This window comes from Ovis canadensis, chromosome 3 (genome assembly GCF_042477335.2).
Source record: "Ovis canadensis isolate MfBH-ARS-UI-01 breed Bighorn chromosome 3, ARS-UI_OviCan_v2, whole genome shotgun sequence".
In the NCBI taxonomy this organism is placed as follows: domain Eukaryota; kingdom Metazoa; phylum Chordata; class Mammalia; order Artiodactyla; family Bovidae; genus Ovis; species Ovis canadensis.
In genome coordinates this window covers 31,829,211-31,847,483 of record NC_091247.1, presented here as the reverse complement: position 1 = coordinate 31,847,483, position 18,273 = coordinate 31,829,211, and the positions used below count along the sequence as shown (strand labels likewise).

Here is an 18,273-nt window from a genome sequence, read left to right as displayed (position 1 = left end):
CTCCTTTCAAACCTCTAAATCTTTGTCCTCCATCTTCACTGTCAGTTCATGAATGACCTGATTTCACTGAGAAAATGAAGTAAACAGAAGTAAACAGTCTTCATTCACAAAATTCACCAAGGTGTCTTCATCTATATCCATGCATTCTGTGTCCTTCCTTCCTCTTACAATGAGAGATTGTCCTGACCTCCAGTTGAGTCCTGGATCCTACCTCTCCAGAGGTAAAGGGGATAGGGAGGGTAGAGAAATGGATGAGGGAGGTATTTTAAGTAGAGAAATCATAGAAGCCTTCTTGGGAGAGATGATATTTGTGCAGGGATCTGAGTGAGTGAGGCATGGAGGGATCCGGGGAAGGGGTATTCCAGGCAGACAGAATGGTAGAAGCAAAAGCCTAATAAGGTGTGACACAAAACAAGAAAAGGAACACAGTGAGTGTGGGGAAAAGGCAGGTGATAAGGGTGGAGAGGAGGCAGGTGCCAAGCTGTACAGGGGTTAGAGGACCCATTAAAGAGTTAGGATAAAATCCAAAGTGTGAGGGAAGCCATTAGGATTCCTGGTTTTGGGTAGGGGAGAATTTTGGTATAATAAACATTTCTAAAAGACTATGGTGCTGCATGAGAACTCATCATACAGAGGCAAGAGCAGAAGAAGGAAGACCAGTCAGGAGGCTAGTGCAAGAGGCCAGGTAAGACCACAGTGGCTTGAACCAGTGGCAGGACTGAGGAATTGAGAAGTGAACAAGCTAACAGACATAAGCTAGAAGACACGGGAACTGAGGGAAAGCAAGAAATAAAAAATGACTCCTAGACTTTTATCCTGGGGGTCCTTCTTGGATTATGGCCCTATTCACTGAAGTAAGAGAAACCTGACAGGAAGCGGGGCAGAAGTGCAAAAGTAAAGAATAATCTTGTTTGGGGCCGATTATATCAAGATACCCATAACTATCACAATACATAAGGAGGGTTTGTAAGGTTTGATTACAAAGTAACTTGTATTTTTCCTCACTGTCCATTAAAACCTGTTGTGTTGGGTAGTTCTCCAGCAACTTCCTGTTTTATTTTCCTCACTGCACTTATTACTAGCTCAGTGATATCATATATTTGCTTATTTATTGTCTATCTTTCATCAAAATGTAAGCTCCTTGAGATCAGAGATTTATCTGTTTTGTTTACCTCTAGTCTTCAGCCTTTCAAATACTGCATGGTTCAGAGTAGGTGCTTGTTAAAATTTGAGGAGCAAGCAAGCACATGGGAGGATATTAAAACATGACAAGTAAAAGGAATGAGACCACAAATTTAAGTTTTTATACATTTATCATGAATTAGTTAAAAAACAAAGGAGCTCCCTTATCCTTTAGGAGTAGGAGTGAGGAAACAGAGAGTCAGAAAAGAAGTCAGAAATAGAAAGAGAGTCAGAAATAGAAAGAGAGTCAGAAATAGAAAGAGAGTCAGAAATAGAAAGATTGACTGTAGACTCAGACTAACAAACCATTTCCATGTTGATTTCTAACTGGGAGATGAGGAAATGGGCTGCGACTTCTTCAATCCACTCCTAAAAGAAGCTACGCTCCAGAGACTTGGGACACAGGTGGTAGAGAAGAGAACTGAAGGGCAGTAGCACCTAGGCCTAGAAGCAGTAGCTAGGCTACAAGAGTCAAACGGCGCCAACTTTAACCATAGTCACCTTAGACGAGAAATCTGTGCTCAGTGAACATCTATATTTCCATACATTTTACATTTGGGGACTTTTACTTTTCAAACCTTACTACTTTTAGTATATGGTCCTTTTGAAAAATTTTGCCTTTCTTGGCTAAATTAAGAGGAACAAAATTTGAGACATGGCTTGAGTGTGGTATCTGATAAATAGTAGAGAGATGATTGAGACGGTGGAGGAGTAGAAGAAGAGCAAAAACTCAGGAGAGGGAGCTAGAGAAATATACAGTCTGCCCTCCAGAGGACACTCCATTAGGCAGTACATGGAGTCTCACTCTCCATACCCCTGTATCAGGAAAACCTGCCTCAGTTTCTTCTACTCACTCCCTCACCCTTTTTTGGCAGGGGGAGAAGCTAGGGAGGATGGCCCACTGCCTCCTGTCTTTGGGAAGCCTGCCATACAGAGTTGTTCCCAACTGCTCAGATTTTGGTATCAGTAATTGCTGCTGTGTGTATTGCAAAATGGGACTACCCCAGCTCTCGCTGCATCCTGGTCCCAATCCCCGTCTACCTCCTAGCTCAAGGAAGTTCAAGGAAGAAAGGTGCTCTTTAGAGTTGGCTTCTTTGGAACTTGGATTCTTCCCTCCTGATAACATAGAAAGGATGACCCTGTGTTTGTGGAGAAAGGAACCAGGAAGGAAAGAATTCTATCAACTCAACTATAGCATTTAATATCTTATTTAAATTTGAGGTTGATGAGTTCTATATGACTTTATATATTTTTTTGAAAAATAAACAGCATTACCTTGCTCTACTAACATTTTCATCCAAAATCTCATTACTGCTTAATCAAACAGGTGAGTGACGGTCCTTTGGCATAAATGACCCCCACCCCCTTACAGAGGTATACACTGTACCTTCCCTGGGAAGGTCTAACTCTGTCAAAGACAAGTATGCCTTTTCCACCTCGATGCTGTAATTGGGTGATGTGGTGGTTTAGTCGCTAAGTCGTGTCTGACTCTTGTAACCCCATGGACTGTAGCCTGCCAGGCTCCTCTGACCATGGGATTTTCCAGGCAAGAATAATAGAGTGGGCTGTCATTTTCTTCTCCAGGGGATCTTCCCGACCCAGGGATAGAACCTTGGTCTCCTGCATTGTAGGTGGATTCTTTACCAACTGAGCTACCAGGGAAGGCATACTTGGGATGATTCCCTAATTCATGGAAGAAAATACAGTGTAATCTTCCTCCTTATTCAGGGAGATCTCATGAATTTAAGCCTCTAGTTTAAACCCCTACACATTCTAATGATACAATATTCTCCTTCATATCTGAGTCATACTCTGCTATAAAAGATATTTAAGGACAAAACCACCCCTTTTATACAATATACAAAAACTAAATAAGACTAAAATGTTTACTATTCTAAAACCTGACACAAACAAGTGTGTATGGGATCATGGCAGTTACAGATTTTAGAGGAACTTACTCTTTCAGAGCCTAATATACAAGAGTGATGTTGAATCAGTCCATCTTTTAAGGACTTCAGCTGCCAAGTGAATAGGGCTTAGTTTCAATATTTCCTATTATCCCTCAATTTCAGTTCCCATGCAGAAGAGCAGTAAAGTGTTAAATGTACCTCAAGGACACTGAGAAGTCCGCAATGCCCAGCACCATCTCTAACAGTCATCTGTTTCTACTTTAAATCTACTAAAAAGACCCTCATGAGGCAATTAGTTGTTCTCTCTGCTGGACATGCCAGAATCAAGCATTTCTAAAAGCCTTCTGGCTTCTGTCACATTATATTTGTTCAAAAAATTCTGAGTTTATTCAGAACAAGAAAAGGGAAACCCACTGCAGCTTACTTTGTGGCTTTTTAGTAACAGAGAATTATAAGCCAACCTCCTAAACGTCATATAAGCTCCCTTCTGCCTTGCTAGGTTCTTTTTTTTATTATTGTCAACAGTTTTACTGAGATATAATTTAGCACCATAAAATTCATCCATTTTACATGTTCAGATCAATGATTTTCCTATATTTACAGAGATGTGTAACCACCACCACGGTCTAATTTTAGTACATTTTTGTCAGTCCAAAACCTCACCCTCACTTACAGTCACTCTCCATTCCCAACGCTAGCACTAGGCAGCCAATAATCCACCTCCTGGCTCCACAAATTTTCTTTTTCTGAACATTTCACATAAATATAAATAGAATCAAAACTGTGATTGTCTTCTTTCACTAAATGTAATACTTTTGAAGTTCATGTTGTAGCATGTGTAAGTGCTTCTTTTCCTTTTAACTGCCAAATAATATTCCATGTATGGATGTACCACGTTTGTTTATGTATTCACAAATTGATGAACATTTGAGTGATTGATGGTGTCCTGAACACCCACTCATATACAAGCCTTTATGTGGCCATGTATTTCCATTTTTCCAAACCTAGGAGTTTAATGGCTGGGTCACTTGGTAATTTAACGTTTAATATTTGAGAAACAGATAAATTGTTTTCCAAAGCTGCTGTACCATTTTATATTCCCTTCAGCAATGTCTGAGGGACCTCATTACTTTTAATCAGATGCTTAACAAGTTATATAACTATATAGAGAAATCTCTTACTTTTAATTCCATATCTAGTAAATTGAGGTGACTCCCCATATTACACACATGTAGTCTAGGTACGCTTTTCTGCCAATAACCTCTTGTTACACAATATTGTAACAGCTACTACCCACCAGAACTAGTCCAAAATTTCATTTTTACCATTCCAATTCAATTAAAAATCTCCTAACTTTTAACTTTAATATGAGTTGTTAACAAGTTTTTTCTGTATCTGTGCTTGTTGTTTCTGAACATGTCAGCTGTTTGTTCTTTAAAACCAGAAAAAGCTGAGCAAAGTTGCCATCTCAGCCAGACACAGTGGTGGTAAATGCCTGATGTCTGGCCACGAGAGTCTGCTATATTCCTCAGGACTGACTCCAGTAACTTAAAATGATGGCAGGTGGTGGCAGTCAAGCATGTCAAATGAAAGAAGAACAAAGCCATGGAATAGCAGACTTACTTATAAATAACTGCTTTATCTTCTTTTTGGAATTCCAGATGAGGAGTTCTTGCCGAGGGTCTCAAGTCAAAACTGCTTTCATTAAAATTCACTTTTATTTTTAACCTTTAACAAGATAACTTGTGTGAGAGGATATTCAGAAAACAATACTAGCTTGCATTTATAGAGAAATTATTGTTATATATTGACCACTATGTATACTGTCCAAAATACCATTATTTCAAACTGGTGTGCATTCTTGGGTATTTAAGAGTTCCTGAAACTATGATAGAGATTGGTTTACTATTTACTGAGGACCTAGAATCAGGTAGGCAAAGTTTAAAGTACTCCTTATATCCTAGAGCTTATACTCCAAGTGTAAAAAGAAGTTACAGAGATTATGTCATTTACAAGCGTAAATGTAAAATGCTTTTCCTAAGAAAGAACTCAAACACCCCATTTCTCAGTCTCCTTGCCATAAGGTGGCAGGCAGGTGACTTAGAACCCTCCCATGTTGCCCCAACTCAAAACTGGTTGGAAGGATGATACCAGCCCTGTGAGGAGCATCCACTTCTGGCACAGATTACAGCAGAGCTGGTGGGGTTCTGGGCCAACAACTGGAGCAGCAGCTTCCTGCTTCTGCCATTTCCTGACCACAGCAGAAACAACATATCCCTTAGTCAGTCAGTTCTACACTGTGATTTGGGGAGTTATTTCTGAAATTTGAGCCCTGTTTCTTACAACTTCCCAATGATTTTGTGAACGGCAGAAATCCTCAATGAATGAATCCTTTTCTGGGGGAGGGGGAGATTCAGTTGTCTAGAATCAAGAGCCAGTATCCCAACTAACATACCCAGTACCCCCGGCTTGCAAATAGCCACATAAAGAATTAATGGAAAGGATCAGTCTGATGCTGACTTTATCAGAATGAACCTTCCTAGAGAATGTGGACTTTGAAATGTTTTGAGTAAAAGAAATTGGTACAGCAAACATCTACTAATCTAGATTAGTAATAAAGCATTACTCACAAGAGGACAAAAGGGTTTCCTGTGTTAATATGTCTGAGAAGGGCTAATGCAGTGGCTCATTGGTCCCCAGGAACTTTTTTAGGCAAGGCTATCCTGGAGAAGAACTTGAGATAAGAGTAAATACTAAGGGAACCGAACGATAATGAAAAGGCTGGATGAGAAGGGTATTATTGGATAAGACCTTCTCAACTACCTCTGCTTTTGCTCAGAGCAAACTAAGAGTATGGGTAGGAATGTCCTTAGTCAACAAATCCCATGGCTTCCTCTCAGTTCGCCTCACTCCAGAGTATCTGGCATAGAGTGATCCTTCTTGTCACTTTTTCCTCTCCTGACGTCTGTGGCAAACCACAGACTGCTTCTTCTGTCTCCTTTTCTTCCCATCTCCCAAATTTTATTGCACAGCCTTTCATCTCAGTATTTTTCTTTTTCCCAGTATTCTCTCCTCAGCCTATCTAATCCATTCTAATCCTTTTATTCTCATTCCAAAGTGAATAACTCTTTTAGTAATCCAGCCTCAAATCCCCTTCTCTTTTGAGCTGTAGTCTCACTTTTCCAACAATCTGTAATACATCTTTACCTGAAAGGACCACAAGTATATAAAACTCAGAATAAACAAAACTAAATTCATCAACTGCACTTCTGAATCTGCTCCTCCTATGTTCCATCTTATGCTGATAGCACCTCCATCCTCCCAGTGGCCTATTTTATACATCAGAGTCTTCCTTGAGCTCCCCTCTTCCCTGTTCAGCATATCCAAACATTACTTCATTAGTCTATGAAACAAACACTGATTTTGGGTCACTCAGTTACTATCCGCAAGGAATTTACAGCACATGTATGTGTATATAGACATATATATATAGGAACAAAAATATATATAATAATGGCTGACTAGGACCTTGCTCTAAAGCAGTGATCTTTAAGCAGTTTTGTTTATGCATTCCTAAAAGAGTTTTGAAAAGCCACGTAACCCCTTGGATATTTTAAACCTGACATCTACAATTTTTCATTGTAAGTTTAAATAAGTTTGTTTCCTGTTAACAGATTTTAAAAATATCAACTGTCCCTTAAAAATCAAATATTCATTAGGATAAAATGAGTGTGGGCCTTACTAGCAATGAAAATTGTAAGATATTGTTTGATAAAATAGATTTTAACCACCATATTGAATAAGGCACACCAAATCTAAAGCAATCACATAAAGCTGTTATAAGAGAATTATAGCTAATATGTTTTGAAATTCTGGCTGTACCAGAAAACATTTCAGCTATACTTTAAAAGAAGCATCACTAAATTATATAGCTTCAACCATCCAAATTCAAAGCAGCTCAACACAGACCAAGTATCCTGGTTTTATAGCATGCCTTTAAATCAATGAATTAGTTAAAGTAAAATAAAATATATATGAAAGGCCTGTGGGTTAAGTTTTCCTGCTTCATCATTAAAGTCTCTGAAAAGCCACTATTTTTATTTGCTCCTTCATTCTATATCTTAAAATTTTTACACATAGGTTGAGAAGTATGTTTTTCTTTTAAAAAGTGGGATAATAAGTAATATAGATGCAGGCTTGTTCTCAGGCAGATCAACTTTTGGGAAGAGTACCTATAGACTTATGAATCTGGAAGCTGAGTCTCTTAAAATTGCCCATGTCTATGTATACCTTGGAAAGTCTTTACAGACCGTCACTGTATATTTTGAAATTCACAATTTGAAATTCACTGCTTTGAGGGAATCTACTTACTGTAAACAACTAGACCTTGGATAAAATGTACACTTTGAGGTGTCACTAGTCTCACAAGAAAAAGAAGGGTCTTGAAGAAACACACACATTCACACACAAATGTAGCACAGGCTAGAGGTATGGGAAGCTAGGGCCACAATGCTGGGCAGCAGGGGCATGTGGAATAACAGATAATGACCCCTGAGGACAGAGGGAAAAAAACAGAGCTAACGGAATACTGAGCCCTGTCTGGGCCAGCTGTAAGGTGGGGACACTACGCTTGAGAGACGCCACACTGAGCCAAGACCTTTGACAAGAGTTAAATAGATTTAAGGGACTAGATCTGATAGATAGAGTGCCTGATGAACTATGGACTGAGGTTCGTGACATTGTACAGGAGACAGAGATCAAGACCATCCCCATGGAAAAGAAATGCAAAAAAGCAAAATGGCTGTCTGGGGAGGCCTCACAAATAGCTGTGAAAAGAAGAGAGGCGAAAAGCAAAGGAGAAAAGGAAAGATATAAGCATCTGAATGCAGAGTTCCAAAGAATAGCAAGAAGAGATAAGAAAGCCTTCTTCAGCGATCATTGCAAAGAAATAGAGGAAAACAACAGAATGGGAAAGACTAGAGATCTCTTCAAGAAAATTAGAGATACCAAGGGAACATTTCATGCAAAGATGGGCTCGATAAAGGACAGAATGGTATGGACCTAAGAGAAGCAGAAGATATTAAGAAGAGGTGGCAAGAATACACAGAAGAACTATACAAAAAAGATCTTCACGATGGTATGATAACTCACCTAGAGCCAGATGTCCTGGAATGTGAAGTCAAGTGGGCCTTAGAAAGCATCACTACGAACAAAGCTAGTGGAGGTGATGGAATTCCAGTTGAGCTCTTTCAAATCCTGAAAGATGATGCTGTGAAAGTGCTGCACTCAATTTGCTGCCAACAAATTTGGAAAACTCAGCAGTGGCCATAGGACTGGAAAAGGTCAGTTTTCATTCCAATCCCAAAGAAAGGCAATGCAAAAGAACGCTCAAACTACCGCACAATTGCATTCATCTCACACACTGGTAAAGTAATGCTCAAAATTCTCCAAGCCAGGCTTCAGCAATACGTGAACCATGAACTTCCAGATGTTCAAGCTGGTTTTAGAAAAGGTAGAGGAACCAGAGATCAAATTGCCAGCATCCACTGGATCATCAAAAGAGCAAGAGAGTTCCAAAAAAACATCTACTTCTGCTTTATTGACTATGCCAAAGCCTTTGACTGTGTGGATCACAATAAACTGTGGAAAATTCTGAAAGAGAAGGGAATACCAGACCACCTGATCTGCCTCTTGAGAAACCTGTATGCAGGTCAGGAGGCAACAGTTAGAACTGGACATGGAACAACAGACTGGTTCCAAACAGCAAAAGGAGTACGTCAAGGCTGTATATTGTCACCCTGCTTATTTAACTTCTATGCAGAGTATATCATGAGAAATGCTGGGCTGAAGAAGCACAAGCTGGAATCAAGATTGCCAGGAGAAATACCAATAACCTCAGATATGCAGATGACACCACCCTTATGGCAGAAAGTGAAGAGGAACTAAAAAGCCTCTTGATGAAAAGTGAAAGAGGAGAGCAAAAAAGTTGGCTTAAAGCTCAACATTCAGAAAACAAAGATCATGGCATCTGGTCCCATCACTTCATGGGAAATAGATGGGGAAACAGTGGAAACAGTGTCAGACTTTATCTTTTTGGGCTCCAAAATCACTGCAGATGGTGACTGCAGCCATGAAATCAAAAGACGCTTACTCCTTGGAAGAAAAGTGATGACCAACCTAGATAGTATATTGAAAAGCAGAGACATTACTTTGCCAACAAACGTCCACCTAGTCAAGGCTTTGGTTTTTCCAGTGGTCATGTATGGATGCGAGAGTTGGACTGTGAAGAAAGCTGAGCACCGAAGAATTGATGCTTTTGAACTGTGGTGTTGGAGAAGACTCTTGAGAGTCCCTCGGACTGCAAGGAGATCCAACCAGTCCATTCTAAAGGAGATCAGCCTTCGGTGTTTTTTGGGAGGAATGATGCTAAAGCTGAAACTCCAGTACTTTGGCCACCTCATGTGAAGAGTTGACTCATTGGAAAAGACTGTGATGCTGGGAGGGACTGGGGGCAGGAGGAGAAGGGGATGACAGAGGATGAGATGGCTGGATGGCATCACTGACTCAATGGACGTGAGTTTGAGTGAACTCCGGGAGTTGGTGATGGACAGGGAGGCCTGGCGTGCTGCGATTCATGGGGCTGCAAAGAGTCGGAAACGAGTGAGCGACTGAACGGAACTGAACTGAACTGAACCAGGCCCAGGTTGATAGCATCTCAGCTACCAGCAAAGGAAGAAACAGAAGCAAATCCTCTGTGTAGAAGTTTCCTCAATTTAGGCCAATAGGACACCCAAGATAAAATTAACTCAAAAATAAAATTCACTAAGCATATGAGAAAGCAAACCATTATAACTGAGAGTCAGCGAGGGAAAAGATTCAGCATCCTCAAGAAATACAGAATTTGGGATTATCAAATATAGAATGCAGAATAGCAATGTATAAAATGTTTAAAGAAACAAATAATCCAATCACCAAGGTAAAACAGTAAGAGCCCATTAGGAATGAACAAGTGTATGGGGTGGGAGGGAGAAAATTTTAAGAAATTAAAATTTTAATATTCCACACAGTGAAAAAAGAATTAGTAAACAGGAAAATATAGCCAAAGAAATTACTGGACTTTCGAGTGGTCCACTGGTTATGAATTTGCCTGCCAGTGCAGGGGACATGGGTTTGATCCCTGGTCCAGGAAGATTCCATATGCCATGGGGCAATTAAGCCCATGTATCACAGTTGATGAAGCCCTAGAGCCTGTGCTCTGCAACAAGAGAAGCCACTGCAATGAGAAGCACACTGCAGCTAGAGAAAGCCCGTGTGCAGCAACAAAGACCCAGTGCAGCCATACATACATTTTAAAATTAAAAAGAAGTAGAGTCGTAGATGTAGAAAACAAACATATGGCTACCAGGGGATAAAGGGGAGAGGGATACACTGGAAAACTGGGACTGACATATACACACTCAGTTCATTCAGTTCAGTTCAGTTGCTCACTACTATATATATAAAACAGATAACTAATAAGAACCTACTATATGGCACAGGAAATTCTACTGAATACTCTGTAATGGCCTATATGGGAAAAGAATCTAAAAAAAGTGAACATATGCATATGTGTAAATGATCCACTTTCCTGTATACCTGAAACTAACACAATATTGTAAGTCAAATATATTTCAATAAAAATTTTTTAAAAAGAAAAATATTTTAAAGAAATCATAATTATGACAAAATTTATATCACTGTGTTAAGAAAAAGTCTTCAAATTCTAAAAGGTTCCTTAATTTCTACTATATTAATCATTACCTGCTCCTTTTACAAAATTCACTTTCTATGTAGTTTGGAGGCAGTCTAATCCACTCATTTGGAGTCATTAAATGCCTTGAATTAGAAATTCCTGGGAATCTGGAATGCAGTTTGGCCTTCTCAACCTCTTTAAATTCTTTCATTGTATATATTTTGCCTGTAGGACAATTAAAACCTAAAATTAGCACTCTTAAATGCAACTGCCATTGCTCTTAGGTTATGAAACCACATAACAATTAGAAACTAAGTACCAACAAAAAAAAAAAAAAGAAACTAAGTACCAGTCTCACACTGAAGAAGAATTCTTTTCCCATCATCTTTGTCATATTGTGCCTTTTTCAAAGGGTCACGAAATGGTGGGATGGTAACCTATAAGAAAAACAGTTCTTTGAGGACTGGGTTGCAGGTCTTTTTTGGTCTATTCTAAGCATCCATGTATGGTTCTTATGCCAGAAGAATCAAGATTACAGTATCTACAAACAAATGGCATTCTAATTATTATATATATGTATGTAACACATTACAAAGAGATGAGGGCACTCCAACACACCTCCAAGCAAGGCTTTCCAGCCAAAGAAGCATGGTAAGCTCTTGTTTTAATAGCCTTTTCAGATGATTGTGGATATTCTTTTAGATATTATACCCAAAATCAACAGATGGCGGTTTCTTAAAGGTTAGTGATGATGTGGAATCTGAAACCATATCAATGAATTATTCAAACTTTGCTACATTAAAATTCATTGACCTGTCTTGAACTCTGAATGGACCTTTTATCCATAACATTAATTGGTGGTTTAGAAAAAATTAGATCACTGAGTTTATATGAGGACTTCCAAATGTTAATACATTTCATTATATAATAATCACATTTATTAATATCATTACCAATGTATCAGTAAAGTCTTTGAGTACTGGGATACTATCACACTGATGATAGTATGATTTTTCAAAAATTCAAATTTTTGAAAGCTCACATTTTATTACTGGCAACAAATACCATCAGTTGTTTCCCTTAAAGCGGTAGACTCACTTCAGTAATTTTCTAGAAAATGTTTGCAAAATATCCAAGACTTAATAACCAAAGTCTATAAGTAAAAGTGTTCCATGAAAAACAAGATCAGCCAGTTCAGCTTATAATTTAAACAATCATAGTGCATTTCAATACACAGAAGTATTCTTTGCATACTTCCCATTTCATCACACAGAGTATTAAAAAGGCCAAGATCTGAGGTGAGGAGGGATAAATTAGGAGTTTGGGATTAGCAGATACAAACTACTAGATAAAAAACAGATAAACAACAGGGTTGTGGTGCACAGCAAAGGGAACTATATTCAGTATCTTGTAATGAACTATAATGGAAAAGAATCTGAAAAGGTGTGTATATACATATATATATATATACACACACATATATATATATATATATATATTGCTTTGCTATATACCAGGAACTAATATATAACATTGTAAACCAACTGAACTTCAATTTTTAAAAAGTGAGGGTAAGACTTAATAAAATTAATAATGTTTACTATTTGATCAAGGACATTCTTAAGTGAAACTGAATTGTTTTTTTACTGTGAGTGCATGACAGTGAGGAATATGATTACTAGTTTAATTTGTGACACCAACTTAAGTAGTTCTAAGGTACTAGCTGTTCTGCCCAACACTGTTTTTGCACCATCAGTGCAAATGTCAACATAATGAAAAAAAAGCTGGTAATATTTAACACCATTATGAAAAGTTTTGGCCTAAAGGACCCCCAAAAGGGTTTCGGGGCTGTCAAAGTTCTTGTACATCACTTTGAGAACTGCTGATATAACCTCAAATTGCTCAGCTTATCTTAAGAGGTCACCTATCGGCTTCATTTAGAAAGTCATCATGGTGAAAGAACAAAAGGAAACTTTGGTATCAGGAAGATCTGGTTTCAAATCCCAATTCTCATCCTTACTAGCTATGTTACTAGTTAATATGTCTAAGGATCTACCTTTAAACTCTCAATTTAACTCTGACCTATAAAAATACAGACAGTAGCATCTATATATACCCCAATTTGGGCAACAATATAAAGATCTGCTTTGCCCTGCAAATGCCAGGAGGGCATGTCTATGATTCAAGGTGGGTTTTTTGTCTTACTTCGTTTAATGATATCCACTACTAGCAAAAATGTGAAAAAAGTAGATTCTCTGGAAGTGGAAGTGTTAGTCACTCAGTTGTGCCCAACTGTTTGTGACCCTGTGGATTATAGCCCACCAGGCTCCTCTGTCCATGGAACTCTCCAGGCAAGAATACTGGAGTGGGTTGCCATTGCTTTCTCCAGGGGATCATCTCGACTCAGGGATTGAACCTAAGTCTCCCACATTGCAGGCAGACTCTTTACCAACTAAGTCATCAGGGAAGCCCAGATTCTCTGGAGGGGGTGCAAATTATGTAACCATTCTGGAGAACAATTTCATGACATGAATCAAAATCATGTATAACTTTTAACACAGCAATTCTACTACCAGCACCTTATCCTAAGGAAAAAATTAAGAAATAGTTAAAGGGATGTTCATTATACCGTTGTTTATAATAGCAATAGGTCAAAAACAATCTAGAAGTTCAAAATAAGGAATATTAAAAAAAAAAGATGGTATAGCAAAATTGTGTATGAGTTTAGAAACACACTTGTACTCTGGTATTGACAGCTGTGCGAACTTCTGGACAGATCACAGCCTTGTTGTGGCGAAGGGGCTTGCATAACTCAGTGAAGCTATGAGCCATGCTGTGCAGGGCCACCTAAGATGGACCAGTCATAGTGGAGAGTTCTGACAAAATGTGGTCCACTGGAGGAGGGAATGGCAAACCACAGCAGTATTCTTGCAACAAGAACCCCATGAACAGTGTGAAAAGGCAAAAAGATATGACACCAGAAGATAAGCCCCCATGGTTGGAAGGTGTCCAATATGCTACTAGGGAAGAACAGAGGGTAATTACTAATAGCTCCAGAAAGAATGAAACAGGTGGGCCAAAGTAGAAACAACGCTGGGTTGCAGATCTGTCTGGTGGTGAAAGTAAAGTCCGATGCTGTAAAGAACAATATTGCATAGGAACCTGGAATGTTAGGTCTGAGGAATCAAAGTAAATTGGATGTGGTCAAGCAGGAGATGACAAGAGTGAATATCTACATCTTAGAAATCAATGGGAAACTTAATTCAGATGACCATTATATCTACTATTGTCAGCAAGAATCCCTTAGAAGAAATGGAGTAGCTCTCACAGTCAACAAAAGAGTCCAAAAAGGAATGCTTGGGTGCAATCTCAAAATGACAGAATGATTTCAGTTCGTTTCCAAGGCAAGCCATTCAACATCACAGTAATCCAAGTCTATGCCCCAACCACTGATGTCAAAGAAGCTGAAGTTGATTGGTTCTATGAAGATCTATAAGACCTTATAGAACTAACACCAAAAAAAAATGTCCTTTCCATCACAGGGGATTGGAATGCAAAAATAGGAAGTGGTTGTCTGAGGAGGCTTTACAAATAGCTAAGCAAAGAAGAAAAGTGGAAGGCAAGGGAAAAAGGGAAAGATATACCCAACTGAATGCAGAGTTCCAGAGAATAGCAAGGAGAGATAAGAAGCCTTACTTAAATGGACAGTGCAAAGAAGTAGAGGAAAACAACAGAATGGGAAAGGCTAGAGATCTCTTCAAGAAACTGGAGATATCAAAGGAACATTTCATGCAAGATTGGGCATGATAAAGAAAAGAAATGGTAAAGATCTAACAGAAGAAGAGATTAAAAAGAGGTGGCAAGAATACACAGAACTCTGGAGTATTACTCAGCTGTTAAAAAGAATTCATTTGAATCAGTTCTGATGAGATGGATGAGACTGGAGCCAATTATACAGAGTGAAGTAAGCCAGAAAGAAAAACACCAATACAGTATACTAACACATATATATGGAATTTAGAAAGATGGCAATGACGACCCTATATGCAAGACAGGAAGAAAGACACAGCTGTGTATAACGGACTTTTGGACTCAGAGGGAGAGGGAAAGGGTGGGATGATTTGGGAGAATGGCATTCTATCATGTATACTATCATGTAAGAATTGAATCGCCAGTCTATGTCTGACGCAGGATACAGCATGCTTGGGGCTGGTGCATGGGGATGACTCACAGAGATGTTATGGGGAGGGAGGTGGGAGGGGGGTTCACGTTTGGGAACACATGTAAGAATTAAAGATTTTAAAATTAAAAAAATAAAAAACTAAAAAAAAAAAAAGAATACACAGAACTCTACAAAAAAAGGTCTCAATGACCCAGATAACCATGATGGTGTGGCCACTCACCTAGAGCCTGACATCCTAGAGTGTGAAGTCAAGTGGGCCTTAGGAAGATTACTACAGTCAAGTCTAGTGGAGGTGATGGAATTCCAGTTGAGCTATTTCAAATCCTAAAAGATAATGCTGTTAAAGTGTTGCATTCAATGTGTTAGCAAACTTGGAAAACTCAGCAGGGGCCACAGGACTGGAAAAGGTTAGTTTTCATTCCAATCCCAAAGAAGAGAAGTATCAAAGAAGGTAGAAACTACTACACAATTGTGCTCATTTCATATGTGAGTAAGGTTATGCTCAAAATCCTTCAAGCTAGGCTTCAGTGGTACATGTACCAAGAACTTCCAGATATACAAGCAGGGTTTAGAAAAGGCAGAGGAACCAGAGATCAAATTGCCAACATTCGTTGGATCACAGAGAAAGCAAGGGAATTCTAGGAAAACATCTACTTCTGCTTCATTGACTACGCTAATGCCTTTGACTGTGTGGATCACAACAAACTGGAAAATTCTTAAAGAGATGGGAATACCAGACTGCCTAACCTATCTCCCGAGAAACCTGTATGTGGGTCAAGAAGCAACAGTTAGAACTGGACATGGAACAATGGACTGGTTCAAAATTGGAAAAGGAGTACAAGGCTATATATTGTCACCTTGTTTATTTAACTTCTGTTATGACCAACCTAGACAGCATATTAAAAGGCAGAGACATTACTTTACCAAAAAAGGTCTATCTCGTCAAGGCTATGGTTTTTCCAGTAGTCATGTATGGATGTGACAGTTGGACTATAAAGAAAGCTGAACGCCAAAGAATTGATTCTTTTGAACTGTGGTGCTGGAGAAGACTCTTGAGAGTCCCTTGGACTGCAAGGAGATCCAACCAGTCCATCCTAAAGGAGATCAGTCCTGGGTGTTCACTGGAAGGACTGATGCTGAAGCTGAAACGCCAATACTTTGGTTACCTCATGTGAAGAGTTGACTCATTGGAAAAGACCCTGATGCTGGGAGGGATTGGGGGCAGGAGGAGAAGGGGACGACAGAGGATGAGATGTTTAGATGGCATCACCGACTCAATGGAGATGAGTTTGAGTAGACTCCAGGAGTTGGTGATGGACAGGGAGGCCTGGCGTGCTGTGGTCCATGGGGTCGCAAAGAGTTGGACACAACTGAGTGACTGAACTGAACTGAACTGATGCAGAAATGCCAGGCTGGATGAATCACTAGCTGGAATCAAGACTGCCAGGAGAAATATCAGTAACCTTAGATATGCAGACGATACCACTCTAATGGCAGAAAGTGAAGAGGAACTAAAGAGCCTCTTGATGAGGGTGAAAGGTGAAAGTCATCCAGTCCCATCACTTCATAGCAAACAGATGGGGAAAAGGTAGAAACAATGACAGATTTTATTTTCTTGGGCTCCAAAATCACTGAAGATGGTGACTGCAGTCATGAAATTAAGACGCTTGCTTCTTAGAAGAAAAGCTGTGGCAAACCTAGACAGCATATTAAAAAGCAGAGACATCACTTTGCTGACAAACTTCCATATAGTCAAAGCTGTGGAGATAGGACATGATTAAGATGTTACAGCATTCATAGGGAATCACTGAAGGACTACTTACATATTAAGACTGTTCAAAAACATAAACCACATAACACCAAAGTTAAAATTAGAAATCTACCTTCAGAAAATTCGGGTCCTCTTTGTTCACATAAAAAGGATCATACTCTTTCGGATCATAATGCTCTATAAATGCATTTCCCTATAGGAAGGAACCACAAGTAAGAATAAGAGGTGCACGATTAATTTTGAACATAACAAGACTCAAGAGTCAAATACAGAGTTCCACTGTTATGTCAACGACAAATGCAAATGGAATGGGAAGACCAAACTGGATTTATCTAAGTAATAATAATGTATAATTATACATTATAATGTAAATATAATGTAATGTAAATCACTTTCACTTTCAATCCTAGAGAATGTGTTCAGTTCAGTTCAGTTCAGTCGCTCAGTTGTGTCCAACTCTTTGCGACCCCATGAATTGCAGCACGCCAGGCCTCCCTGTTTATCACCATCTCCTGGAGTTCACTCAGATTCACGTCCATTGAGTCAGTGATGCCATCCAGCCATCTCATCCTCGGTCATCCCCTTCTCCTCCTGCCCCCAATCCCTCCCAGCATCACAGTCTTTTCCAATGAGTCAACTCGTCGCATGAGGTGGTCAAAGTACTGGAGTTTCAGCTTCAGCATCATTCCTTCCAAAGAAATCCCAGGGCTGATCTCCTTCAGAATGGACTGGTTGGATCTCCTTGCAGTCCAAGGGACTCTCAAGAGTCTTCTCCAACACCACAGTTCAAAACCATCAATTCTTCAGCGCTCAGCCTTCCTTAGAGTCCAACTCTCACATCCATACATGACCACAGGAAAAACCATAGCCTTGACTAGACAGACCTTAGTCAGCAAAGTAATGTCTCTGCTTTTGAATATACTATCTAGGTTGGTCATAACTTTTCTTCCAAGGAGTAAGGGTCTTTTAATTTCATGGCTGCAATCACCATCTGCAGTGATTTTGGAGCCCAAAAAGATAAAGTCTAACACTGTTTCCCCATCTATTTCCCATGAAGTGATGGGACCAGATGCCATGATCTTCGTTTTCTGAATGTTGAGCTTTAAGCCAACTTTTTCGCTCTCCTCTTTCACTTTCATCAAGAGGCTTTTTAGTTCCTCTTCACTTTCTGCCATAAGGGTGGTGTCATCTGCATATCTGAGGTTATTGATATTTCTCCTGGCAATCTTGATTCCAGTTTGTATTTCTTCCAGTCCAGCATTTCTCATGATGTACTCTGCATAGAAGTTAAATAAGCAGGGTGACAATATACAACCTTGATGTACTCCTTTTCCTATTTGGAACCAGTCTGTTGGTCCATGTCCAGTTCTAACTGTTGCTTCTTGACCTGCATACAGGTTTCTCAAGAGGCAGGTTAGATGGCCTGGTATTCCCATCTCTTTCAGAATTTTCCACAGTTTATTGTGATTCACACAGTCAAAGGCTTTGGCATAGT

The 18,273-nt window shown here is 39.3% G+C and overlaps 2 protein-coding genes across 11 annotated transcripts in view; both read right to left on the bottom strand.

Annotated features, from left to right (window-relative positions):
- The window catches only part of FAM228A (family with sequence similarity 228 member A), a 30,657-nt gene extending 25,837 nt beyond the window's left edge, over window positions 1-4,820 (bottom strand). Inside the window, exon 1 of the mRNA XM_069582693.2 lies at window positions 4,716-4,820. The gene's annotated coding sequence lies outside the window, so the exon portion shown is untranslated. The remainder of the gene's footprint in view (window positions 1-4,715) is intronic.
- Window positions 1-18,273, bottom strand: part of FAM228B (family with sequence similarity 228 member B) — a 53,026-nt gene that overhangs the window by 4,631 nt on the left and 30,122 nt on the right. For 9 of the 10 annotated variants that reach the window (XM_069582695.2, XM_069582698.2, XM_069582707.1 and 6 more), the window contains 4 exons: window positions 16,891-16,971; window positions 11,174-11,261; window positions 10,893-11,049; window positions 4,716-4,820 (listed from right to left, as the gene is read on the bottom strand). In XM_069582695.2, the coding sequence (XP_069438796.1) occupies window positions 4,716-4,820; window positions 10,893-11,049; window positions 11,174-11,261; window positions 16,891-16,971 (431 nt within the window). Of the gene's footprint in view, window positions 1-4,711; window positions 4,821-10,892; window positions 11,050-11,173; window positions 11,262-16,890; window positions 16,972-18,273 lie in introns of those variants that run through there. The other variant, XM_070292337.1, reaches the window with a different exon arrangement.